This window comes from Aphelocoma coerulescens, chromosome 8, assembly GCF_041296385.1.
Source record: "Aphelocoma coerulescens isolate FSJ_1873_10779 chromosome 8, UR_Acoe_1.0, whole genome shotgun sequence".
NCBI lineage: Eukaryota > Metazoa > Chordata > Aves > Passeriformes > Corvidae > Aphelocoma > Aphelocoma coerulescens.
Window position 1 is genome coordinate 21,167,087 of NC_091022.1, and position 27,612 is coordinate 21,194,698.

Here is a 27,612-nt window from a genome sequence, read left to right on the forward strand (position 1 = left end):
ACAAAATTTGACATTTGAGTTTTATGATTTGAAACCAACAAGGAATTCTTGGCATTTCCTTTTTGCTTTTCACCTAGAAGTTTAAAGAACAAATTATATGGCCCACAACACTTTAGCCCTTCATTACCATGAGTAAATCAGCTAAAGTAACCCTGTACAAGACAGAGAGCATGCTCAGCTGCAACAGAAGGTTGTGGGCTCAGATCTGCAATTATTAAAAAAGAAGAAACGCTATCAAACTCCTTTTGCAAAGTAATATATCCTTGAGGGTCCAAATGAGCAAAGGGATGTACAAAATTTTACCACCTCCTTACAGTTTCTTTAATTTTATTTTCAAGTTTTACAGAAATTTGCTGAAGTGGAGTTTCAAATCCTTCCTCAATAACCTACTAAAGAGAACAAGAACCTATTCTCTCAATGATACTTCAAAGTGTCATGGTTTTAGACCAAAAAAACAAATCACTGACATAGAACATGTAAAATTATTGGCATAGTCTTTATTTTAAAGATATCTCTGCAAGACAGTAAAAGACATTCTCTTCAGGTAGTGATTTAGAAAAAAACTTTTGTAGTAATTATTATTTTATATTCTTATGCAAATATAAAAATACTAAAGAGCTATGACACCTTCCCAGGTCAGAACCCACATTCTTGTTCAATTTCATTTTCAACAATCTCAGATTTCTTAGTAAAAAAATTAGCACTTAAAATAAACATTTATGTACAATATAATTGAAACTCATAACATCTGAAATTAGTTGAGCATTTTTTTCAGGGTCTAGGCATGCTTTGTCATCCAAACTACAATTCTTTGTGACTTTATAATACCTTTTGGATTTGAACACCTTCAATGTCTATCTTGTGTTGTAGTGTTGAAAAAAAAACACAGACAAGAGGGGAACTCCACGGGATCTCAAGAAGTTGTTTAGCATATGCAAAGATCAATTAAGCACTTAGTCATACACCGTAGTCTCCAGTGCCAAATCACAGATATTATTCAAAGTAATCAAAATTAACATCTATTTCTTCCTATTCAGTTCCTATTGCAATAATATGGCATCTGAATAAAGCAGCAGCTTCCTGGTTTAAGCATTTGTACTCTACTTACCTCAGTAAGACCCAGACAGAGCATATTATGACCCAAATGCAAGCAAGTCTTTCTCATTCCAAGATCTTAGTTCTCATGTTTCAGCAGAATTCTTTTCCTGAATTTGGGTTCTAAAGAAACAGTGTAGCTTCTTCCCAGCTTTGCCTACTGTAAAGACAATGTCCAGACCAAACTGTAAGAAAATCTAAGGCTTTAGGTAAATACATAGGGACAGCAGAAAACCAGGGAACTGCTGCATGAAGCTAGGTAGTTTCTCAACAACTTTATAAAGCTCTCCAAAGTGATAAAATAATCCTAACTTCTTGTTGCATATGTCTAACACTTTTCAGAATATTGGTATCAAAGTGTATGTACAATAAAAATTACCTAATTTTCATAAAATTTCTGTATAAATATATCACCTCTTTCTATATATATACTCTCCTTACAGTGATTTCTGTAAGTAAATTGTTTTAAATTGCATTTGTCAGAAGTTTGGGTTTATCTTCATTTCTATTAGAAACCTTCCTTTGCAAAGGCAAGTCTCAGGTCAGAATACTTGTGCAGAGCACCCTGAAATTACACCAACAAAGTTATTAAAATTCTGATGCACATATTTGCAAATCATCTTGTATTTTCAAACAGGGATTGATAAACTGCACAGTTCTCATTCCAGTCGTCCTTTCTTAGCATCACCTATTGCTCCCCATACATCAAATACAAACTCATCTGGAAATGCAAAGTCTCCAAGAGCTTCATCCAATGCCACTGCAAATTCATCTGGGTTTTTCTTGTCTCTTCCAGCTTCCACAATTGTTGCAGCTAAAGAGCAACAAAACAAAATAATGTAATTATCATGAAAGTGACAGCTAACACATAGGGCCAAGACAGCTTTGGGATGTCTATTTTCAAAACCTGGTAAGGTCAGCTTAGGGAGATGCAAAGTCTACCAGCTGAATTTATGATTCAACAGGATAAAGTTTGTGCTTATGCCTCATGAAAGTGAAAAAGTTATTTCTGAAAATCTCAGCCAGGTGGTTCAAACTGTGCAGAAGCAAGAGAAAGGCCTTGCTGCTGTGCATGATGAACTGGAGCCACCAAACACTAGGAACATCTTGGTATCCAGGAAAATGAAAGCAGAGGTGTGATACAACAGAAGGAAACTCTGGTATCTTCTATACCAATACTGTCCACCATTTTCTCTTATTTAACAAACAAGTACCAGAATTTATCAAGTGTCACATCTCAGTTTTGAAACAGCTACACTGGGGCTGCTGCTTGGTACTCACTCCTTGGCTGCTGTGCTCATCCCTCACCTTTTGCTACTACAGTTTCTCAGATCGTCTATCCCAAACAACACTGGATGCTGGCAACCCATGGATATTAGAGCAAATGAAAACTGGGAGGGCTCAAACCTCTCTTGATCACAGCACCTGCACCTCCATGAGGGGTGAAAAGAGTCGGTGTACAGGTTTCTCCTGGCTAAGCTGGGCCCAGAGAACCACTGGCAGCAAGCTACCACGGTTTGAGGGGTGCAGAATGCTCTGCAAGACACATTCAGCACAAACAGCACTGCTGAATACAGTTTATTTTCTGACCTGTATTTCTGTTCCACAGCCTCTGTTCAAATTCACAGGAAAATGATGGTATTATATGATAGATGAAACCTCAAAATCTGCTTCATTTTGTGATTACTTTACACACCTGCCTTAAACTGCAAGATGTCCTCCATCTTTTGTTAAATATCAAATAACCACTTTCTCCATAAGCATATCAAATTCAAGCATCATAGTGAAGGATTTGATAGCTTCTAGCCTTTTCTCAGAGGAATATCCAAATGCAAAACACATAATACAGTACCTGAGAAAGGGAAGGAAGTTTTAAAGTCACAGAAAAACATCTTCACTGGAGCAGTCTGCCATCTACCACATGCACTGTATTGAATCAATATGGCAAAATCTCTGATAAAAACAAAAATAAATTTTCCCTACTCTGAACCTTTACTAAATTTATTTAATTTTATTTTGTTGACCTAAAACTCAGCTCAAATTTATTGACAGTTATGAACTTCTGGCAAACAGTACGTGCTGTTGTGCAAACATGTAACAAGCTGTAAGCAAGCTTGAGCCATATTCCACATTGTAAACGTCAACAACAGTAATTTTGAGGACACTTGATGTTTTGGTTTTAACTGTGGTCAGATGTGAGGCTCCAAACACAATAAAAGTGTGTCAAACTACACAAAGTTGTCCAAGGAAAATTTATGCAAATCTTGACAAATAAATTGCTGTGATGGAGACAGTTCAAGGGTAACCAAGCTTCCCAGGCACCACTAGTGGTTCTCAAGGGCACTCAAGACCTGTTTCCTGCCAGAAGAAACCCTATCCCTCTTGCACTGATTCTCTCTGTGTCCCCCATGAAGTTCCTGGGACTCTGATTCAGACAAGTCTGGATGGGAAATGGGCATTAAAGAGGGGACTCTTTCCTGACAGGTGGAACACAAGTATTTGTCCTATCAGTGCCACTCTATATTCCCTGTCAATGTGGCATAAGAAGGTACTTACAGGGAAGGAACCCTGGAGGTAATGAGGTGAAGGGTATAATTGACACTTCACAGATTTCTGGATTTGAAGCAGGGTATGAATGTACTTTTTACAGACACTGGGAGAAGGGTGGAGAGAAAAGAGCTGTGTAAGGTGATGTAAGAGCAAATATGTCAAGATATTGTTTTACCAGATATTTAGAGAAAGCTACCATCAAGAAAGTAAGGACCTACACAAGTGTTCAAGCAGTGTGGGAGTGAGGAATTTAGCTATTTTTAAGATAAATTGGCCAAGAGATATGGAAGAACCATATGACACAGACAGCAGCAATAAAACAAGACAACACAGCATATCACAATCCAGCTGCCCTAGCTGAAGGTTCAGAATTGCATGTAACAAACTGTCATTAACAGAAGGTGTAAGTTCAAACACAACTTTCTTTAAAGATTTAGCTTCCCAAATAATGAAATAGAATCTAAAAACTACTTTATTACAGATTTACAAAACTTGAAAACAAAATCCACTAAACTTAGATGATCAACTTTCAACCCAGTCAATCGGGAATCAGAACATCACTGTCGTGCTAAAGCAGCCTCAGAAAACACTGTCTTCATCTGTATTGAGTAAGTCTAATCAGCACTGCCAGGGCACATTTAATGTCCTGTATTTATCAAAGCACATTGGCATTCCCAGCTCCACCCGATGGAATGAAACAGGCTTCTTGGGAAGCCTGAGGGACCGGGCGCTTTCGGCAGCGCGGTGCTGACCTCCAGCGCCAGCCCTGCTGCACTGCCGCGCACCGCGGCGCCGGGCCCAGCCCTCCCTGCGCATCTCCGCGCACCAGCGGCGCCGGGCCCAGCCCTCCCTGCGCATCTCCGCGCACCGCGGCGCCGGCCCCAGCCCTCCCTGCGCATCTCCGCGCACCGCGGCGCCGGCCCCAGCCCTCCCTGCGCATCTCCGCGCACCGCGGCGCCGGGCTCAGCCCTCCCTGCGCATCTCCGCGCACCGCGGCGCCGGGCCCAGCCCTCCCTGCGCATCTCCGCGCACCGCGGCGCCGAGCTCAGCCCTCCCTGCGCATCTCCGCGCACCAGCGGCGCCGGCCCCAGCCCTCCCTGCGCATCTCCGCGCACCAGCGGCGCCGGCCCCAGCCCTCCCTGCGCATCTCCGCGCACCAGCGGCGCCGGCCCCAGCCCTCCCTGCGCATCTCCGCGCACCAGCGGCGCCGGCCCCAGCCCTCCCTGCGCATCTCCGCGCACCGCGGCGCTGGCCCCAGCCCTCCCTGCGCATCTCCGCGCACCGCGGCGCCGAGCTCAGCCCTCCCTGCGCATCTCCGCGCACCGCGGCGCCGAGCTCAGCCCTCCCTGCGCATCTCCGCGCACCAGCGGCGCCGGCCCCAGCCCTCCCTGCGCATCTCCGCGCACCGCGGCGCCGAGCTCAGCCCTCCCTGCGCATCTCCGCGCACCGCGGCGCCGAGCTCAGCCCTCCCTGCGCATCTCCGCGCACCAGCGGCGCCGAGCTCAGCCCTCCCTGCGCATCTCCGCGCACCGCGGCGCTGGCCCCAGCCCTCCCTGCGCATCTCCGCGCACCGCGGCGCCGAGCTCAGCCCTCCCTGCGCATCTCCGCGCACCAGCGGCGCCGAGCTCAGCCCTCCCTGCGCATCTCCGCGCACCGCGGCGCCGGGCCCAGCCCTCCCTGCGCATCTCCGCGCACCAGCGGCGCCGGGCCCAGCCCTCCCTGCGCATCTCCGCGCACCAGCGGCGCCGGGCCCAGCCCTCCCTGCGCATCTCCGCGCACCAGCGGCGCCGGGCCCAGCCCTCCCTGCGCATCTCCGCGCACCGCGGCGCCGGGCCCAGCCCTCCCTGCGCATCTCCGCGCACCGCGGCGCTGGCCCCAGCCCTCCCTGCGCATCTCCGCGCACCGCGGCGCCGGGCCCAGCCCTCCCTGCGCATCTCCGCGCACCGCGGCGCTGGCCCCAGCCCTCCCTGCGCATCTCCGCGCACCGCGGCGCTGGCCCCAGCCCTCCCTGCGCATCTCCGCGCACCGCGGCGCTGGCCCCAGCCCTCCCTGCGCATCTCCGCGCACCGCGGCGCGTCCCGCGGCGCGAAGCCGAGCCCTGCTTCACTCCTTTCATCCAGAAGTGCTAAAGCTGGCCAGCCTTCTCTGCCACCCGTGAACACATTCCTGTTTCCCCCGGTAGCTGCCACAGCTGCGGGACGGCGTCCCCAGGGCGGGACAGCTGTGTTCACACAGTGACATACGCCATGTGGAATTCCCAAGGCAAATCAAAGCCTACTGATTTGCCAAGGCATTTAGCAGATACTTGCCAGCTAGAAGAAAACTTTACTGGTTCTCAGAGGGTGACAGCTTCGTGCCAAATTGTGTCCACTCCCCTTTCCCCACTGCTTCTTGTAAGAGCTGCACCATAAGTGATTACAGGAATTTTATTCCAATAGAATATTTTTTCCACAGTCAAAAGAGCCTCAATTGTTTTTAGATTTTCCTTTATTCATTTCACTTCAGGCAATGTGAATATCTGATAAGTTTTTGCATAAAATGTGAAAAGTTCAGCAATCTTAAAAGTGATGAAAGGAATTAGAAGTCTTGTCAACTTTAACTGAGAAGCTCAGTATCAGACTTCCCAGAATATGAACAAAGTAATATGTTGGCTTTTTAAATATAGATCCTTTAAAATAACTTCAAAGATCTTTCACAAAATCCTTATTTTCACTTTTAATAGACACATGGGGCACAAGCCATGAAAGCTACTTTCTGCCTGCCATTCTTATTATCTACCTTACATAGTGGTTTTGCTACCTATATCCTATACTGTAACTTCTGAAAAAGCTTTTTTCAGATGTCTTGACAGAAACCTCAATATTTATTTAGCTGTAATGCTATTAGAAGCTTTGCCTTCATCAAAAGTAACAAATATTATTATCCTGTCCTGTCACTCTAAAGCAGAAAATGAAGCATTCTATTGCCGTTTCCAGTATTTAAGATTACTTGTTTTAAGTTTCATGTTGAATACTGTCAGATCTGGTACTCAAGAGCTATTAGAAATATTTCTTCTTGCTCCTTTTTCTTAAGTACTAATTCTTCTTGAAGTGGAGAAGTTTTTTTTGTTTAACTGGACTTTCTGCCCTTCCTTTTTTCAAAAAACTCCCATTTTTCTTTCAGAGTAAATGAATAGCCATAAACAATATACCCCAGAATGTATGCAATAAAATCCTTTGGGAAAGGAAGTCTGGTGAAAGAAGGAGAAGAAAACAACAGATTCAGGGAGAATATCACTTCAGTTAAAGCATTTAGAGATAAAAACATCTATTGAATATTGATGGTTTGGATTTCTGAGCCAAGAGAAGAAGCTTCAATAACAGAAGAGTTTTAAACCTGTTAAGATATTTTGACTAGATGGTAAGTTTGAAAAATGAAGCCAAGTATAGAAAAGTAGTTTTTAAATTTTTTAAACAAAGACAGAATATGCAAGGATATTTCAGCCTGATCTCAGTGATGGAAGGTTATGAAACAGACTATCTTGTGTGTCATCACACAGCATGTACAGGACAAACAGCGGATCAGGCCCAGGAAAGACAGGTCCTGCCTGACCAACCTGATCTCCTTTTATGACCAGATGACCCCCCTATAGATGAGGGAAAGGCTGTGGATGTTTCTACCTGGACTTCAGTAAAGCCTTTGATACTGTCCCCCACAGCTTTCTCCTGGAGAAGCTGGCACCCCATGACTGCACCAGGGGATGTTCAGGTTGGACATTAGGAAAAATTTCTTCCCTGAAAGGGTGGTTAAGCATGGGAATGGGCTGCACAGGGAAATGGTGGAGTCACCATCGCTGAAAGTGCTCAAGAAATGATTGGGTGTGGCACTTAGTCTATGTTTAGTTGGCATGGTGGTGTCTGGTCAAAGCCTGAACTCGATATCAGAGGTCTTTTCCAACCCTAATGATTCTATGATATGTCGTGTCTGATAATATTATAGGGAGCAACAGAGAGGAAGTAATCATCCAAAAGTAGAAAAGTAGAACAAAGGAGAACAAAGTATCAGTGGATGAAGCCAAAAGATGCTGAAAAATATTTGGACAGGAAGCCCTTTTTGCCGTCATTTACAATCCGTAGCATCCTGGGGTTAGATCCAGGCTTCCTCCCACCAAGAACTTTTGGGATTAAATACAGTCCATAACAATTCAAGTCTTACTGATTTAAAAAAATAAATGCCAATATTTTTCACTTGCACTGTTTCCTGAGTCACTCCTATTAATCAGCTGTTCAAATTCCTTTATCAGAAAGCACCCATTGAATTTAAAATAACCTGAATTATCTTTCAGCTGTGCATTTATGTTTTAAAGAATGCTGAAGTCAAGCCTTGGCCCAGTTTCTAATGTGCCCATAAAATGGCTGAGGAATAAATTTCAGAGCCGACTGTCCCTTCTGTGGATTAAGTCCAGTTTTCAGTGAAAAAAGAGCAAGGAAGTAAAAAGGTAAAAATGCATTCAAAAGCAGGTATGTAAATCTCAACAGCATTTAGAGCTCTCAAAATAAAAAACTGTGCCAGAAAAAAAGAGCATGCATTTTCTTTAACAATTTCCAAGTATTTTGCTCCAGCTCAGGGATTTGTGTGTAGATTTAGTCAGCCATTCTTGAAACTGTCAAGATACTTAACCATGCAAAATTAAGGGCTTTATCTCACCTTTAATTCTGTCTGTAATTTAACATCAGTTTTTCTTTCCTTTCTCTCCAACTTATGTCTTAAAACTGGGGCACTGTTTTAGAATTCAATCACACCATGGAAGTGTCATTTTAATCGAGATGAAAGAGCAACATTAACTGACATCCAAAGATTCTGACAAACAGAAGTGCATGGAAGTGAGCAATGATTGAGATCTTAATCACTTGTCAGCTGCACATTGTGATGACTTGCATTTTCAACTGATCTGGCTTGAGTAATGAGTAAAATTTCAAGCTAAGTGATGATTGGCATTCTCTGAATGAATCTTTTCCTCATATTTCATTTTCATGGGTGACTGATCACATCCAGTATGTGAAAAACTGACATGTGTTAATTGAACAGATTTGTGACAGGTGATTAGCTCTCCTTTCCTAAAGAATCCTAGAGCTGTTTAATTGTTTTAAAATTATAAAGCTGGGGGGGAGGGGGAGGGTTTGTCATCACTGTTGGCTGTTGACTCTCAGATTTGAACTTCAGGATACTGCTTCAAAGGTGCAAACTAAAGCTACTAAACTAAAACTATGAAACCTATAGTCTGTGATTTCTGACAGCTTCTCTTGGTTTCACTACCTTTTGGGGAGGAAAAAAAGAGGTGAGGGACAAAACCACCCAGCTGGGAAGAAGAGAGCCTCTCTACGAACAAAGACCTCTTCCTTCTTTAAGTATTCTTTTAAGGCATTTTTTAAATTTCCAAACTACATACTGAAAGATGAAAGATGAACAGTGTTAGATCTTTTGGGGGGGGGGGGGGGGGACCAGAAATTCAAGGAACTAAAGGGGAAACTCTACCAGGTGCTTGGCTATTAACTTAGCCATATGTCTTGAAAACTGAACTTCTCAGTCTACTGTGCAAGAGCCATCCTGTTTACAGTACTGAGAGCCAAAAACACAGGGAACACCAGTTCCCACAGGACTATTCTCATGGACACCAAAAGCAGACCACCTGAGCTGCTTATTCCTGTAGGGCAAGGAGCCTGGGGACCTTGGAAGGAACCTGCAAGGACAGCAGCTTCCAGCAGCCCAGCCTGAGCCAGGATTGCAACAGCTGCAGGACAAAAACAGCTCCCAGAGGGACAGATGGCACGAGACTCAGAGCTTTGAAGCCTGAGCCAGAGATGGACTGAGACACAGAGGTTGCAGGAGTGAGACAGGCCATGGAATCCTCCCTAACCTAAACATGGATCAGCACCACACAGGCCTCCCAGGAGCATATTACATGGCAGCGCATCACATATTAGAGTTGCTGGGAACAGAATTTTTGAGAACTTCTAGTTTGCTGGGAACAGGAAAGTTTAGATAGAACCCACAAAACAGAACTCAAGTTTTCGGCAGCTCTGCCCTCTCTTCTATGCCAGGAAGCCCATGTCTACCTTAGACTGAGGGACAAATACTGTTTTACCTACCATTTTTCTTTCGAGAAAACTAGTAGAATCTGCCAATCAGATGCTTGCTGGTAGGAGCAGCCAGCAAAAGCCTTTTGGCTATTCAAATAACCACCTTTTGTTCTCATTCCTCTGTGCTAACTTCTGCCCCTCCAGCCCTGCTGTTTTGCTCTCTGGAGCTTCATGCCAGACTTATTTTCTCTTTTGCTTTGCCTTCTCCACTTCTCTCTCATGAAAGCTTTCTTTTCAAGATCACCTTCCATTTAGCTTATCCTTTCTTAATTCTTGGCTGATTTTTTTTAAGATATTACCATAACAATAAATACCTTCCTCTTTGTCTCAGTATGAGCAATTCCACAAGATCCTAGGAGGACTACACCACCCACAGCTGGCTACAACAGCTAGACTGCAGCTTCTTCCCACACAGGCAGAAATTCCTATTTAGTTGTTGTCAGAATAACAAAAAAAAGCAACAGCTGCAAGAACAAGTTTGGTGCACCTTTAAGGAACTTATGACACTGGGGTTAAGTAGTTCCTTTCATTATAAATCGATGGTTCTAACAACTAGTAAATATTCTACAAGTTTTCTCATGTTCTTCAGAACACAGGTTTTAGAGAATTTGATCAATTTGTGCAATTATTCTGTCAGTTCCCCTGCTATTATAGTTGCTTGTTCACTGATGAAGATCTCAGGTTCAAACCTTAGCGATCAACTTTGATGTGTCTATGCCAAGAGGCAAAAAAGCAAATAAACATACTTATCCTTAAGAATCCTTAATCATGACACACACGAGATCCACTAAGAAAAGATATGTCAGAAAGAATACAGTGGTGACAGTTATAGCAAACAACTAAAACATTCATGCAAAAGTGTATAAATAATGTGCAGGAAGAATAGAGGATTGATTAATTAATTAGATCATAAGGATTGAAGTGTGAGGGAGATTCTTTTATCAGACAAACACATTTGTAGAAATACAGGCAAGTTTTTGAGACTGCATGCTGGACAAATTTTGTTTCACTTACATCCAGAGACTTAAGTACCCAATAAATTTTAAACTAGAGAAAATGAGAAATTATTCAATTTTGTAGTAATGTATCTGCTAAAAACTCACCTAATTCAATGTCTCTTATGCCCATGTATGTTTCAAGAAGCTCATCCACTTTTTTAATTGCTTTTTCTTCAACTTCAGTTGGCTTTGTTGGAATATAGGGAGAAAAGTGCAAAAGTATGATTATATCCATGCAGATTTCAAAACAACCAGCAATGTGCCAGTGATTATCCCTACTCCCATCTTGGCCACCAAGACTTAGAAAATCTACAAATAAAACACACTATTCCACTCTCTTTCCCTCTTCTCACAAACATGAGCTTTCCTCCTAATATCAAGTCACACAGCTCACATGTTCAAACTGAGCAGGGGCCTTGTATCTCCTGTTAATACAGATCTTCATCAAATCCTCATCAGCTTTAGAAGAGCCCAGAACAAATAACATTTATTCACCAAACTCTAATCCTGGTTTTGCACAAATTCGTATCAATGTATCTAATTACCTTCTCCTAACAACCCTTACACCAACCACATACACTTCAGAGTGTCAGAAATGGAACCAAGTCTTCAACCATCCCACCTCTTTTTTCATCCCCTTCCCTCTTTTCACCCCTCCTTGGTCTATTCTACCTTGAATTCATCCATGTAATCCATGACATCTAAATATAGGTTCTCTGCTTCCAGGTTCCTCAGCCCCATCCTATCCCTGCTAGTCATCAACTTTAGTCGCTCTCTTTTGTCCCACAAGCTTTGTAACATCCAGATTTCCATCCTACTTATCAGCCTTGGGGAAGAATCAATCAGAAGCTAGGTGATTAAACTACTGAAGGGCATACACCACACCATACCATTTCCTCCACAGTAGCAGGGCCTTTGGCTCTCAGGCGAAGTGTTTCTCTCCCTTTGGAGATCTTAGCCTCTGACAGAGTTCTACCTTTGGTCCTTGGTTCCAGCTTTTCTAAAGACAAAAAAATAACAAAAGTAAAATACCAAACAGAACTAAGTATACAGTACAACAGAATATGATGTATCTGCTTTGGTTATTACATTATCTTCACATTTTATTCTAATCAAGATCTAGACTATGTAAAAGTTTAATTATAAATTAAGTGTATTCTAAGTATAGCTTTGCTGACAATTTGTTGTCTTTAAATTCTGATATCCGCTCAACTGCACTGAGGCTAGGACTTCCACTGACCAATATATCTAAGCAGGCCTATGGCATTTACTTCATATGTGCACCATGTGTAATTTTATTTCCTCATTCTACAGAAAAGTGTAAGTATTTACACCTTAGTATTAGATAACAGCTGAAGTCACCAGCCAACTGCTAATTTATTCTGGTCTTTGCAGGCAGAACACATAGCAGGTTTAGCATTGCAACATTTCCATCTTTCTCTGATGCAATGGTGCAAACATTCCTGCTAAGCAGGTGATGATGAGCCACACTGAGCTAACAATTTGCTTATCAGCAGTCACAGAGGTGAAATGTCCATAAGCAGACCAGCAGGAGTTTTTCCACTGGTTTCACCAAAATTATTTCACAGCTGATAAATCTCTATGAAGAGTATCTGGGTTTACACAGAGTTTTTTACCTGAATTCAGCCTTTCTTGTTTAATCCTGGGCAAGGGCACCCCAGTTAGTAAATGGAGTGTGGAATCATGTAAGTTTTGGGTTTCTTGCTCCAGGACACAATTTTACATTCAAGAGTGGCAAGGCTTTAATTTACTCACTGACATGGGAGTTACATAGTGAATCTGGAAAGTGCTAGAAGAGAGTGGATAATTTTGCAGAACTGCTTTTAATTGTCCTGTTTTCTCTAACAGATTATTCCTCCTCTTAATAGCAGGCCTTTCTAATAAGCTCTTCTTGAAGGCAAGGCTTTAAGATGTTATATTAATTTTGCTCAGATAGATTTCAACTCATCATTCGTGCATAAGCAGTCACAAATCTAGATTATTATGCTGAACAGGTCTTGAAAAGTAAATTTTATTAGCTTTTATTTTACAAATAGGTATGTCACAGTCTCTTTATATATATTCTTAGGATCAACACTTTTTCTTAATCCTTTTATTGCGTCAAGGACAGTTTAAAACATCCTTAAGAGTGTCATCATTTCTGCTAGATTTGTTTCGAAAAGTCATTCCTGATAAAAAACCCCATATTTTTCAAATTCTGTCACCATTATCACCTTAGAGGTCATGATTTGACATAATCTTTATTTGCAGTACTTCAGACCAAAGCACTCTGGCTATCACAGAAACTATTTTTCATGTTGACATAATTAAAGTGCAGAGTTTGTGTCATGCTGCCTTTACTTTGTTTCTATTAATTTTTCACAATTCATAGAGGGCCAGCTTGTGACTGGTACAAATCTTTAATTCTGTGCTATAAGCCTTGCCTAGAGCAGCTGGGACAGCCTGCGTGTCCATGGTAGAAAGATATCCAATCACTAAATTACACTTATTTCACATTCTGTTGAGAGGAAGAAAAATGAAAATAATTTCACACAGAGGCTTGTGTCTCATTTCTGTACCCTCACCAAATTCCACTAAAATTAACAGGAATTCAGCACCTGCTTGTCCAGCAGGATCTTGTTTGTCATGTCCTCTGGGGCTATTCTTAGTGCTTAAGCTTGAATAAATTTGTGCCTAAAGCCCAACTGTACCTAAGGCTATGGGCAGGACCTTCTAACCTACTGAGGACTGCAACTTGCAAGGTAATTTCTGTAGGGTAAAAAATAACATGCATCTTACAAAAATCATTCCACAAAACTCTGGTTGCCTCTTAATGTCAGAAAAAAGATATTGCCATGAAATTAGTGCATTTCCTTCTCTACATCACAGGCAGACTAAAAGGTATCTTAGTCACCTGATTAAAGTAAATACTATTAAATAATGGCTGAAGTCATCAATCAAATGCTGATTTACCCTGCTCTTTACAGCCTGTGTAACACTTTAAGCATTGGACACAAATTATAGGCCCATATTAAAGAAAAGGTATGGCTGCATTACTAATTTTGATAGACTACATATGCAATCCTTTAGCATAATGTATAACATACACGTTTACTTAACAGGAGTATCGGCTTATACACAAACACATTCGAGATCAGCTCATAACCCTGTTCTTCACAGAAGCACCAAAAGCAAAAAGAAATCTTTGCATGTCTCTCATTTGCAATTCCTGCTGCTATTCTGACACCAAGTGTCAAGACTGGTGTATGACAGTAGCTGTAAACTACTAGCACATAAAAAAATTCGAAAAATAAACATTTAGAATTTTTGCTGCTGTAGTGAAGACAGTGATATTGAATTGACTGTTATTGCAGATGCGCAGAATAAGTCATACAAATTTTTGATTTAGCACTATTTTGAGGTTTTTATTACAGGATAATGCTACATGGTTTGGGGGAGATACAAAAAATAGAGATAATAAAAATTGTAACTCGGTCTCTATTTTCACTGCCTGAGCAAAACCAACCTTGTTTGTTTGCTTGCTACATTGATAAAATTAATATATACAAGAATTCGCAGTAGGTATGCATTCATCCTATTTAAGCAGCACTTGCTCATAGCATGCAGGTGGCAAGTAGAGACAGAGCTTTGCCATTCTGCTTTCTTCCAATTCTGAGTACACCTGCTGCATGATTGGAGATCCAAAAAAAGGCTGGGGAGAGGGAGAACAGGCAGGCAGGCAGCAAAGAAGGTGCTCTGGGGAATCCCAGACAGTGTTTTCTGCAGCCTCCTTCAGCATTAGAAAGCACAGACCCCAGTAAAGGGCACAGAAATAGAAAAGTCTGACACACAGAACAACAGGGATTATGAATCAATAGATGAAATAAGGAGTTTCAAGGACCAGAACATTAGTGAAGTAATCTATGCCTTAAAACTGTACCTATGAAACCATTCTGTACTTATTTTGCAACATCATGTAGTGGCAAAAGAGACTGAGACTAAGGCTCAGGCTGAGGTAACCCACACCCAGATGAATGCTGGAGAAAGCAAGATGGAAGAAAATCCATTCATAAATCTTCCACTTCAAAGAAAAAAACCAAATGTACTTCCTTGTAGTCATTATGTTACCTTAGGTGGACACCTGTCTGCACTCTGAAAACAAACTTACAATGCAATGCAATGTTGTGATTTTACTATCAAGGTGTTTTACTGAACAAGGTGGACAGTCAGGTCACTCACCAAATGCTTTCAAAGGCTCTACCAACTCCAGCTTAAACTTCTGACCTTTCTCCAGATCTTTTAGCATTTTGGCAACTTCATAATGGCGACACTCTGACACATTTTTTCCATTTATGGTCTCTATGTGATCACCCACGCAGACTGTTTTGGTTTGGTCCATAAGGCTGCCTTCTTTGATTCGCTATTGTTTAAAAAAAACACCACCAGAATTACAAACATTTCTTTAAAAGGTGATAGTTTTTAAGAGGTGACACCACGGAGTTTCATGAATCTCAGTTAACAATATCAATACCACTGAGCTTATTACTCCAGCAATGTGTTTTGTCTATAAGATTATCATAAAACATATTTTGAAAAGCATTATTTTTCAAAGAAAGTATTTTAATAAGCATTGAATATAAAATCAGCTGGGGAAAAAAAAGAATGCAACCATACTTCAGAAATTAAGGTTCTGAATAACCTAGTATTTTTTATGCTTTAAAACTGATCACAGACATCTCAGTAATGTGAATGTTTATTCAAGTTTGGGGTTTTTTTTATTTAATAGCTTGACAAGCACAGGAGCAGAATTTTTCTCTTCTCAAGTATGGTCCAGGGACTTAAAAATGTGTTATATAGTAAAATATTACATACTGTAAAGGGCTGATCTTAAGACCCATCCCCAGTGGTGAAAGTACTATTTTTCTCATCAAGCTATACAGCTGTATATTAAAGGATTTCCTCTGAAATAATAAAGAATAAGAAAATCTTCTAACTGCCATATCATGGAAAATACAAATAGTCTAAAGTTCGTAGAAGAAGTTACAGCTTTTGTGAAGTGTAATTTAAAAATTATGGGGAAAAACCTTTAAAATATCTCTATGACTTATCACACTTTAAATTTCAGTGATTCTGCTTATTGTTGTTACATACTGTCATATTTGTGCATCATGTGCATACATCACATAAACCATTATTATATGGCTATTAAACTGAAAAGCTGTGACAAAGTTAAAATACCTTGTATTTAGCAGAGATACGAATTTCCTTTTAATGTGTTCCTGATTAACAATCATTTCAACAACGACTGACGTTGTTCAGGCTAACTTTGAGTGAGGTAACAGTGAGACAAGGCAGATAAACAGATTGCCACCTCCTACTGTAACAGCCAGCCTAGCTGTGCAATCCTCCCAGAAGCTGCTTCCAGCCCCTGCGCGCATGTCTGAGCCCACACATGTGCCTCCATCTGAGAGTCAGTAGGAAGTGTGAGAGTGCTCAGTGTCCTACAGTGCACTGCAATGATTTTAAGCTTCAGGCTGAGTTTAACTCTTAATAGCACCAAACAGAAGCCTTGTGGTGAATGCAGATGTGGGTATCGTGCACACCAGAAACCAGGTGCCAAATGAGTTTCTGTTACTGGGACTTGAAACTGTCCCACCAGGCTTCAGTTAATGTTTAGTCTACATGTTGAATTCCTATTCATGTAGCTTCTCTTCTGCACTTGGATCCCAACACTAAAACTGTTTAAATAATATTCGCTGACTGTTATTTGTGTCACTTTTTATCATCACTCCAAGTTAACTGCCTGAGACAGACAAGCTACATTGTCACAGTAATTAAGAGGCAATTGCCTGTATTTCAAGTGCTCTACAGTCCATTGAAAAGCTATGAGGATCTATATTTCCTACACAATGCCTACCCCCTTTGATAATGGTTCCTTGTACACCACTCAGTCATACTTCAAGTTCTACTGCTGTTCTTTGAATACTAATTTGACTCCGTAATACTTTTTCCCACCTGCCCATGTGTTGGGAAATAGAATTATTGGGATCAATAAAAGAACTGTAGCAAGAGCCTGCAAGCAAAAGGCCTGTGTGTGAGAAAAAACTCTCCATGAGAAGATTCTTGTGTGAGAAAAGGCCTGGGGAACAAAGAGGGAGTTTGAAGACTTGCAGCTTTTCAGATAAGACCCAGAGAAGGGAGGTAAACATTGAATTCTTTTAATCATAACATAACTAGTAGAAGCTTGCCAATATAAGTCCAATTAGGTAGAAGTAGAAATGCACTTTGATAAGCTTTAAGCCACTTAGGAGTTAACAAGCTGGTATACTATATAAGTGCCTCTGGATTGCTAATAAACGGAGTTTTGCTCTTATCAACCAAATTGGCTGGTCTGCACTTGCTCCCCCCGCCGGAGCTGGGCCCTTTCTCCTTTTTACAATTCCAACACCCACGTACCCCAAAAACAAATTTGTGAAAGCAGAATGACACCAAATTTTGTTCTTGGTAAGGCAAAACAAGATTAAGTTTCATAGGAAAAAAACCTGCAGTTCAGCGTCAGGTTTAAAAGTGGTTGGGTTACCACATCAAGCCTAGAAACCTCCCTGTTATTCAAAATGCAGTGAAATTACTGCAACCCATAGCAACCTTCAACAACCCACCAATCAGTAAATTTAATATTAATTTTTAATTAAGAATGGGACGTAATTACAACATACAAAATACATGTATATAAGCAAAAACTGTTCTATAAGACTTTAGAGACAGTCCCTGCTTTGTCATTTACCTAGACAACCAAGTAAAGAAAGATGCAGCTTTTACTTTTGTAAATGTGTTTTCTATGCTGGTTTAAAAGATTCATTAGCTAAATATGCAGCAACAACAACAAACAAAGTAAGCTCTTAGAAACTCCTTAAAATTGGTGCATTCCCATGAAGATCACACCATTTTCATTACAATGCTTATTATTAGACCAGTACAAGGAAAAATATATTTTTGTTCAGAGGAGTTTTACCCTATTTACTGGAAATTACAGCTTGTCTGGCTAACGTGGTGAGGGTTTTCCAGTGTGCTCCAATTGTGCAGTAGTCTATGTGATGGCTGTTCTCTGCCTGTTACCAACCAAGCACAAAGGGAGTGTCACTGCACAGTGCTGCACTCGTGGATGCTGGTCACTGAAGCACTGCTTTCAATGCCTTCTTTTAAAATGCCACATAAGCATCAGCATGACTGAATGTTATGGGCTGCATAGATGCCATCACTAGAAGTTCACAGTTGTCTACAAACATAAAAGGCTATGATTTTGCCAAAATGCTTAGTGAAACCTTCACTGCATCTTGACTTTCACAAACATGACCTCAGTCACGTTTTTCCATGACAAAGACAAGCACATCCTGCTTTATACCCATGGTAGCTAAGGAATGAACAGAAAATACAACCTCTCCATACAAGAAGCTCTGTTTACAATGAGAACAGTGATTGGGACAGCAGTAATCAAAGATAATTACTAATGCCTCACTAATAATGGGTAATTGGAGTATATTAGAACAAAGAATCTATAAAAGGCAGAAAATGTGATTAAGGTTCCTAATACCTAGTCTAGCAAGAAGAGTAGCATCATTTCCTCAGCCTCTGCTTGTCTCAAAATATACTACCTCTAGGTCATGTAGAAGAGAAGAAGGAAAGCAATTATGATTAATATATTGTGTATGTTACTGCCCATACTTGCTACTCAAGTTAATTGTGGTAAATTGTGTTAATCCATATCCTTGTAATTCACCCTATCTAAGGCAACAATACTGGAAAACTGAAAAACCACTGTGCTTGTCCCTACTCTTGTACAGCACAAAGGCTTCTGCCCTGGGAACAGCCAAAGACTGAAAGAACATGATCTCATTATCACATGAGTAACAGAAGTTTTATAAGCATTTAATAAATGACATCAGAAAATCACTTTAAAACAGGAGGGGGCAGATGCAAGCAGTATCTAACACCTACCACCTCAGGGTAGCTCAGGAGATACAATAGTTGCATTGTAAAGCTGATACACATTACAGAAGCAATGAATAAATGAACTAATTTTGAATGACATGCAGTACAGAATAGCTGAACTAATTTTGAATTATATACCTCAAGAAAAGCGACTTTATTCTTTACTTACCATATATATGATAATAAAGAATTTTATAGTTCTAAAAGATCATTAAAGCAATAATTAACCTATTCTAGTAACAGGAGCTTCTATAGAATGAAGTATTTCACTGGTAATTAAGTTTACCTTTATAAAGGCACAGCCAGTTCCATTGTCTGTAATGGTAAGTCCCAGCAAATCATCAGTTTTAAGAATTTCCACTTCTTTCCGCTGTCCTTTCACATGGGCAAATATGAAATCTTCAAGGCCAATTTGTGCACCTAAGAGCTTGTCCATATCAACTTTATGAGTATTCAAAGTGCAAAACATGATCTGTGCAGAAGGAAAGCAAACACATTAACCAGTGTATTCGGTTTGGTGAGCTTGATAGGAAGATAAAATGAGAGCAGGGTTCAGGCCCCTGTGACGGGTCCGTAGACAAAATGATACCTCTTCTTCTCCAGGAGAGGGGATACTCTCCATCCACACACAACAGAAAGCATCAGTAGCTCAAACTGCAGATAAGAGTTGGCAGGGAACATAGGAAAGAGACCTACCTGTGTGAGAAGCCTCATCTCAGCACACCAACCCTGAGAGAGGCATCTTGAGCTGGTACAGCTTGCACCAGAGGTTAGAGTAAGCAAATTGAAGAGCCATCATCATCTTTTGGTTCATCATTCACCCACCTCAAATTCCACACTATTCAAAGATCACGAGGGACTACTTAAAAACTTGATTGGTTGAAAGTAGTTTAATGGGAAAAAAAAAGAAAGCTTATTGAAACAAAATAGTCGTGAGAGAGCATGAAATGTTTTGTATTGCTCCATGTGTTCCTCTGTTAGCTCAGAGCACATTGCCTCCAATGGGCTTGCTTAGTTCCTACCCTTCCCCAGCATGAGCTGGGGTCATGCCTGTTCCAGCTTAGTAAAAGCAAGGCTTAATAAAAAGATCAAATTGCTTCTTTATAAATCAGCTTTTCCGAGGGATTTCCCTTCAGCACTGGGTATCAGACACTCCTTTTTCTCCCTACACTTATGCCAGCTCTTCAGCAGGGAGGTTTGTCATCCTGGGCATAGGCAGGATGAAAGTTATCAGCTGTACTGCCTGGGCACAGAGCTGCTTTTGCCACCTTGGAGCTGCACGGAGGAATTTGGCCAAGCCCAACGCACTCCGTCCCAGCTACAGTAACCACACACTTCCCTTAGGCTTTCCAAGCTGTAGCAGGAGAGGAGTGAGGGCCAAGGGAACCACACAACTTCCTCCTGGGCAGCACCCGAGAGAACAGGGCAGCAGCCAAACCACAGAAACTCTGTGCTCCAAGAGAACTTGGAGAATCCCTAGAATCTACTTCACTGAGGAAACGACTCGGGTTTTCCACACCACAACACTACTCGTGCCTCTTCTTTCCTTCTGGCATCATTGGATGAAAGCAGAAAAATTGAAATGCAAGTCACCAACCTGTTTAAATTGATTCCAGCTAAACAAAGGGTGGATACTTTTACTAATGTATTTCACAGAGAGCATTCAAGTTTCTAGAGCTTTCTAGAACTTAGATTCTGTAACTATGAGGGTTTTAATCTTAAAGACTGAAAGTTAATATAGAGATTGTGTTTCTCGATGGAGGTCTTGTTTAGTTGTTGTTTTTAAAAACAAAACAAACAAACCTCCCCTCCCCACCAAACAGCCTTACTTCAATGGCTACTTGCTTATCTCATCTAATCCATCAAACACCCACTGCAATCTAACACCTTATTTAACAATGAAAGTCGTAACAGCACACCCTCAACAGACATTAGTTTTATTTGCTCAGGTAATGCAAAGGTTTTCAGTTAAACAGTACTCCAGCAGTAACAATACCTAGAGAAATTAATCTGGTTTTAAGTAGAAAATTGAATTTTATTTTATAAATAAGAATAATAGTCTCTAATGACAAGCTCTTTTTTTAAACCAAGAAATTAAAACAGATGTTATCAAGTTCACATAAACATTTTCAGCTCTCTCAAGCTACATAACTTTGCCAGTTTAAAATGGCAACTCTGTTCCTTGTTCCTGTGATGAATAACAAGCACTGTCTTTACCTTTTAGACATTAGCATCCTTCATCTGACCTTGTCAAACAGACAATCATCTAATAAATACTGTCACACCTTTGAATAGATAAAATTGGCAACAGAGCAGAAATGTGATATTTAGAAACTCGATCCAGAGTTTCTCTTTATAGATCTTCATCTGGATGGCATTCCTACTACAGCCTATAAGTCTGCAGAATTTTTTGTGAGTCAGTTCTGTGCTAACCACAAGGCTCTGAGAGCATCAGCCAGTCAAAAATAAAACTTAAATCATTCTTCATCCTCTTTAGTGAACAACTGCTTTTTCTCAGAACAGATATATGCAAAGAGTAATGTACTAAAGTTGTATCTACCCAGAAAGATATACCACTACACCATCTACCAGTTATAGCATAGCTTTATTTGTACACAACAGAGACCTATTGATTCAAAAAATATATTTTTTCATAGATTTTACATAAGTTTAATACTGGCACATAATGACAGATTATATACTTGAATACTTAAACAACAGCTTCTCTTACTCAAACTTTTGAATATTTTTAATAGTAATTTATTTATCCAAAAATGAAGCAAGAAAAAAATTCAAAGTGCATTTCTCATTGTTAAGTCTTTTCTGTCCTTACCGTAAATCTTCATAGGCATTTGGTCTTTAACTCAGCATACCAGTGCTGTGATATTTCATGCCAACTTTAGCAAGATATTATAAATCAGAGCTGTTACATCAGTCACAAGGTATCTAGGATACCTCCTTCACCAAGAGTTATCTTCTACAGCACTCAGAACAAGGAAGTTCCATGTGGCTGGAGACTAAGGCCTTATGCACAACTTTATGAAATAGATTTGTCCAATAAGATTACTAACAGATTATTCCCTGCATCCATTTTTTCAGTTGGAAGAGACCACACTAGCCAACAAAACCAGGGCTATACTGTGTGTTATATAAAGAAATGGTATTAGCTAAGAAAAAGAGGGTTACATGATGTGTTATATAAAGTATATATGCAGTACCATATTGCATATTCTATACATTAATTATACTCTTATTTTCTATACTGAGCTCACACCTTGAGAAGGACTCAACAATAAGTTGATTGATAGATTACATACACAGGAGCTATTGAAAATGTATTAAAAATCTCAGATAACTTTACAGAGGAGATCATAATCACTTTCTGTTTAAGAGGTAGGGAACTAGGAATTTTAATTCTGAGCAAGATGTAACACCCACTGACATATTTCCCTATATATGTAGATGTCATCATATCAAGAAATCACCAACGCATTTTCTACATAACTTACTTTATCTTCTCTGAGGAAAATGTGGGAGCCTTGACCAGCTTCAGCAAAAGGAAGAAAAACCAGCACCTCCAAGTTCTAATGTGCTTTTGGTACTGTCAGGTATGAAACTTGGTCAATACATTCAAAGTCTCATAAAATAAGCAGTGTTTTACTGTTTGTTTTGGATTCTTCTTTTTTTAACCAAAAGTACACCAGTATTACAGCATAAGTCCTTCCATGTAATTATTTCCATACTAATATTTCAAATGCTTTCAATTAAAGTATTTGAAAAAGACACAGAAAGCATCACATGCAATATGGGTGTGACTTTTAAGCACGGCTTAGGGAAACAATTCTTGCCATAGGGTTGGGAGGAGGTGGTTTGTAGGGAGTGTTAAATTTGCTCACTTAAAGTATGCAATCTGTAGGCGAGATTGTGAGCAATTTGTTTCAACAGATAAGCAAAACAACAAAACTTCCAGCATTTTGGTGATGACAATTTCACAAGCTGACCCTTTTCTCTAAAACCCAAGTATTAAGTTCAGATTTTTTTATTGTTAAAAGGACAGTTTTGTTCAGAAACACAGGTTTCAGCAGTGGCTTATTTGTCAGCAGTCTTTCATAAAAGTTTAAATTGAACAGGTTTAAATCAAGTACTTCTATGAAAGTTTAATGTGGCACAGCCTCACGGTATACTTGACTGCTTAGCATGAGGAGGCAAGGCCTGTGGAACAACAGCCCACACACAAGCTCAGCAGCTGAACTCTTGTTTCTGGAAGAGAAAGAGGGAGCTGCATTTCTGCCCTTACTGCTGCCAGAAAGGTCTCTCTTTTCCTGAGTTATCCTTGTAATGCAAAATTCCTTCCACTGTGAAAGAAACCCTAACCTCCAAGGGCTCTGGACAGACACACCCACCGAGCATTGTTTACTTCACCAGCCCCACCATATGTCACCTCTCAAAGCAAACAAAATAATCAAAAGTGCAAATTGCAAGTAGACAAACCAGAAGTCCATACAGCTTCTATGGGTTACCATTCCCTTCTCATCTGATCGAGAAATATCCCTGCTACAGCTGGACTTTAATATCCACGTTCTCAGTGCCCGATTAGCTACCCTGAATACTTTAAAGCCCTACCATGTGCTCTCACAGGAGCACACCACCACCAAATGCTTTAACAGACCCACATTGTCCTTCAGTCAGTGCTCATTTATTTATCATACAGGCTGCACTCAGCACTTTCACCCTTACAGGGAACGTAACATTCCCTGTTACATTCTTAAGAGTCATGGAGGAATAGTAATCCTAAATGGCCAAAGCTACAGATAAATACTTTTTCCAACTACTTTTCCTACTTCAACCTCCATAGAAAAAATAAGGGTAGATATTTTTATTATTTATGCAAAGAGAAACACACACGTAACTGTGTGTGGGTTGTGCTGTTAGTTAAGAGTTGCATCTATCTATCTATCTATATTTTTTTTAGCTCTATGCCTTCTTGTTGAAAGCCTGTTGAAGTAAGCAAATTAAAAGTCAACAACGTGATCTACCTCAAACAACACTCATAATAACGATGTTGGAAATGATACAACTTTTAAAATTTTTTATGTAACTTTAGTCAGAACAAACCTGGGCTTGTTCTCCTTTGCCCAAGGGGAGAGGAATTGAAGATTCTCTTAACATTCTCTTAACAAGACTCTTCACCGGGAGAGGCCCGATGAGTTTAACATCCACAGATTGGGAGTAACCAAAAGATACACAGGAGATAAGCGAACATTAATGATCATTAAGGGACATTATCCCCCAACATTACCCCCTGGTTCCTGGTCTGTGAAAAGACTGATAAGAGAACTCAAGAATGAGGACCAAATTAGCATTGAATGCAAATGGACCAATAACCAGTAGGAGATCGAATACTAAGAACTGTGTAATTTAAGACCAATGAAGAAGAATTTCTTTGGGTTTTGTCTGTATAAATGTGTGAAAAGTTCTGATAATGGATTATGTGTGATAGAATGATTTTCACTGCACAACCCGGACACGTGTAGATGAAATTATTTCTATTGCACATCCTGGCCAGTAAAATATCCTGGCCAGAATAAAGCAGTGCCTTAATTCTCCAACATAAAAAGATGTTGTTGGAGAGTTTTTATTTTTCCTAGAGTTTCAGTGACAATGACAATCAACTGCTAGTAGCCATATTCACTCCTCCTCCCTGTGGAAAGAACAATGACGTTGGACCAGTAAAAGAAGAAATGGTGGCCATGGTAAAAGTCAGAGAGATAGCAGAAAGGGAGGCTTCTGCCTACCCCTCAGCTTCAAAAGGGGGAACAGATATACATTCACCGAGGAAGATGGGTGAAGAATAAAATACCTACAAGAAACGATGAGCACAGGAAAAGCCTCAGAAAGCTGCTGTAATGTCTCACTCCTTCATAGACACCTAGCAAACATCCCCTTTGAAGCTATACCCATCTTGTCCTGTCCCCGTCCTACACTACTCATGATCCAGGTCTGCACAGAAGTTTCTGCCAATGTCTGTCCAACAAATACTGTGTTTTATATAAGCTTCTCCCTGTCACTGTTGGCAGTCAATCACAGAACCTGGAAAGGATTCTCTAGCAGAAGCTAAACTCAGCTGGTCCTGTGAGATGTGATCCAAAGAGGAAACGAGGTGCTGTAACCATGTGGAGTCAAAAGGGAGAAGTGACAGATTACAAGTAGAGCTCATTCAGAACCTTATTAAAACACTTGGGCAGGAACTTATCCAAGAATCCATACTCTTGCCTAGCCTGCGGTAAACTCACATATCATATTAAATATATTCAGTTCTGCAAAAGTTATCTGAATGCTCTCTACACAGAGCTCTTTCCCACCACTCCCCTCCAACTATTTTCCACCTCAGCCACTACAGGGTAGAGATCGCTGTGATAGGAGCTGTTTCCAAAGGCAGTCAGGTATCGCGCTGCCCACAGGCTTCAGCAGAGCTGGGTCACTGAAACTTTCCTAGACAGGTAACACCTACAAATGGCATTTGAGTACCTCAGCATCTTTCAGTGTGCTGAGATGTAGCTTCTGGCATTATTCTTTACACCAGATTATCTGTCCAAAAGCAGCTTTAATTAATAGATAATACCATTTAAAATAAATTCTAAATTCATTCATTTCTTGGCTGTTCACTGATCTATCTTGTCTATCCAAAATTCTGTTGCATGACCCTCTGGTTTAGGTTCTTCACTCTGCTATGCCACCTTCACACCAGGAAATATTTTTGATCACTACTTTCATTTCACACAATTTTCTTAAGGCCAACTGAATTTCTAGAGTAAAAGATTTTAAGTTCAGTGCCTCCAGCAATAATTCTCCATCCATTTTTAGCAATAAACCACATTAAAAAAAATAAAAATTAAAAAAATAAATGGAACATTAGGGAGAAAAAGAAAATAAGAAACTTCTCTAGTCTGGCACAAGGCTGGCAATATGTGCCCATGATATGTGGTGCTTCCTCTAAAACCTCTGAGGGTGTCAGATTATACATCTAGCAGGAGAAACAGGAGCACACCATTCATACAAAATTAAGTTTCTCTGTGAATGCTGTTCTTTCTCAAGTCAGTGGAGCCAAAAGTTCAACAGTGAAAGGAAGAAAACTAAAACAGAAGACAATCTGGTAATTATGAGAATTTGAGAATAAAAGGTATGCCTGAGATGGAACAGAACAAAAGGGGAACAGCAGCTCAGGATGAAAAGAAAACAAAGGAGCAGAAGGTCAGAAAGCAGGTGGGAAGGTCTGGGACATGGGTGCATTGCCTCTTAATTACTTAATGCAACAGTGACTGGTTAAACTGTATTCACTGCTACTGACACTTTCCCTTTACAATTTACTTTTTGAAACGCTACATCAGGCCACAGCAAACTCTCAGAACAAAGCTTGTAGTAGTAGTAGTCTTTACAACTTCTAAAAAAGTCATCTACAAAGAACAAAACAAGTAAAGCTGTACAGCCACACGTAGGCATAATGAAATGTTAGCCCTTTGTTTCAATTTGCCACTCAGAGGTTAAGGTTCACAGCACCACATAGGAAGAACTTGATATGGCCACTACCTTTTAACTAAGAGAAAACAATGCCTTTAAAAACACAAATGAGTCATTATCCAAATAAATGTTTAGAACATGGCTCAGGAAAAAAAAAAAAAAAAGATCAAAAAGGCAGCTGAGTTTAAAAAAAAAATCCTGTTACAGACTTAAATAACTCCACCTGAACAGTGAGCCTTTTAAAAATAATTACCTGACAAAGCAGAAAACTTTCCAAATACCACATTCGGCCGAAAATTTAAAACGTAGTATGATTTAGGGCATTTATACCACATCCCCTCCCCTTCCAGTGCCTTCATTCTGGGTATTTACCCTCATAGATCCGTTGTCCCTCTTTAAACTGGAACGAAGCAGTCCCTAAGAGCTGTGTCAAACAGCAGCTGGTAACAGGTTAACCGGGACACTGCAGTTTTGGTCCAAGAGGACCATTGCTTTTACCATGTAAGAGTTAAACGCAGTCACACTTACATCTTTTCTCGTATGGTAACGCTCATTTGGAATAAAAAAGGGAGGTTTTTTCTCCCAAGAAGTGTAAAGCAGGCACGTCCACACGAGCCCACGGCAGAGGATGCCCACGGGCAGGGCGGGTGGCAACAGGCCCGGCGGGACGCGCCCGCGGCGGTGCCGGCCCTACCTGGGCGGGGTGGATGCCGAACGCCTCGCCGATCCGGGCGTACAGCTCGCGGGCGCTGCCGAAGCCCTCCACGCGGCCCGTGGGGCTGCCGTGAGCCAGCTGCGTGTGGAACTGCAGCCGCGACGCGCCGGCGGACGGGGCCGGGGCCGCCGCGGGGGCCGGGGCCGGGGCCTCGCTCTCCACCAGCTTGAAGGTCTCCTTGGACTTGTCCTTCTTCTTGCTCCTCAGCCCCAGCGGCATCTTCCGCGCCGGCCCCACGCTCCTGCGGCCACCGCGGCCGCCCGTGCTGGACTCTGCCCCCGGCGCGGCACCGCCCCGGCCCCGCGGCCATCGCAGCCGCCAGGTGCGGCCCGACCCCGCCCCGCCCCGCCGCGGCTGCCGAGGGCCCGGGAGCGCCCGGCTGCCCCCGCCCCTACCCCCTCCCGGGCAGCCCGAGGCGCTGCCCGCCTGAGCTCAGACCCTTCGCGGGGTCCTTCACCGACTTTCCACTCACTCACTAGTTCAGGAATTTCTGCTAATAGCGAGGTACTGAACACTGATCAGCATAGATTTATATCCAGGATATAAAAGAAAACCTGTAGTATACAAGGACTTCAGGCAACTCTTTCTCATTTATCACAACTATAAATCTTTAAGGGTTACTACGGCA

General features: G+C 41.3%; 1 protein-coding gene across 1 annotated transcript; it reads right to left on the minus strand.

Moving 5' to 3' along the window:
- Positions 1–477: 477 nt before the first annotated feature.
- On the minus strand, positions 478–27,310 carry GIPC2 (GIPC PDZ domain containing family member 2). Its single transcript, XM_069023056.1, has 6 exons — positions 26,964–27,310; positions 19,038–19,223; positions 15,002–15,182; positions 11,653–11,762; positions 10,868–10,949; positions 478–1,909 (listed from the first exon to the last, which is right to left on the minus strand). Exons 1-6 carry the CDS (start codon positions 27,201–27,203, stop codon positions 1,755–1,757), a joined length of 954 nt encoding a protein of 317 aa, XP_068879157.1. The 5' UTR covers positions 27,204–27,310; the 3' UTR covers positions 478–1,754.
- Positions 27,311–27,612: the final 302 nt, after the last annotated feature.

What these genes read in the sequence shown, in the direction of transcription:
- GIPC2 (XM_069023056.1), bottom strand. Translation starts at nt 27,203, where the DNA reads ATGCCGCTGGGGCTGAGGAGCAAGAAGAAGGACAAGTCCAAGGAGACC. An exon ending in TCGGCATCCACCCCGCCCAG is followed by an intron (nt 19,224 to 26,963) that starts GTAGGGCCGGCA and finishes CCTTCTGCACAG; the next exon opens with ATCATGTTTTGCACTTTGAA. An exon ending in CTGGCTGTGCCTTTATAAAG is followed by an intron (nt 15,183 to 19,037) that starts GTAAACTTAATT and finishes TTTAAACAATAG; the next exon opens with CGAATCAAAGAAGGCAGCCT.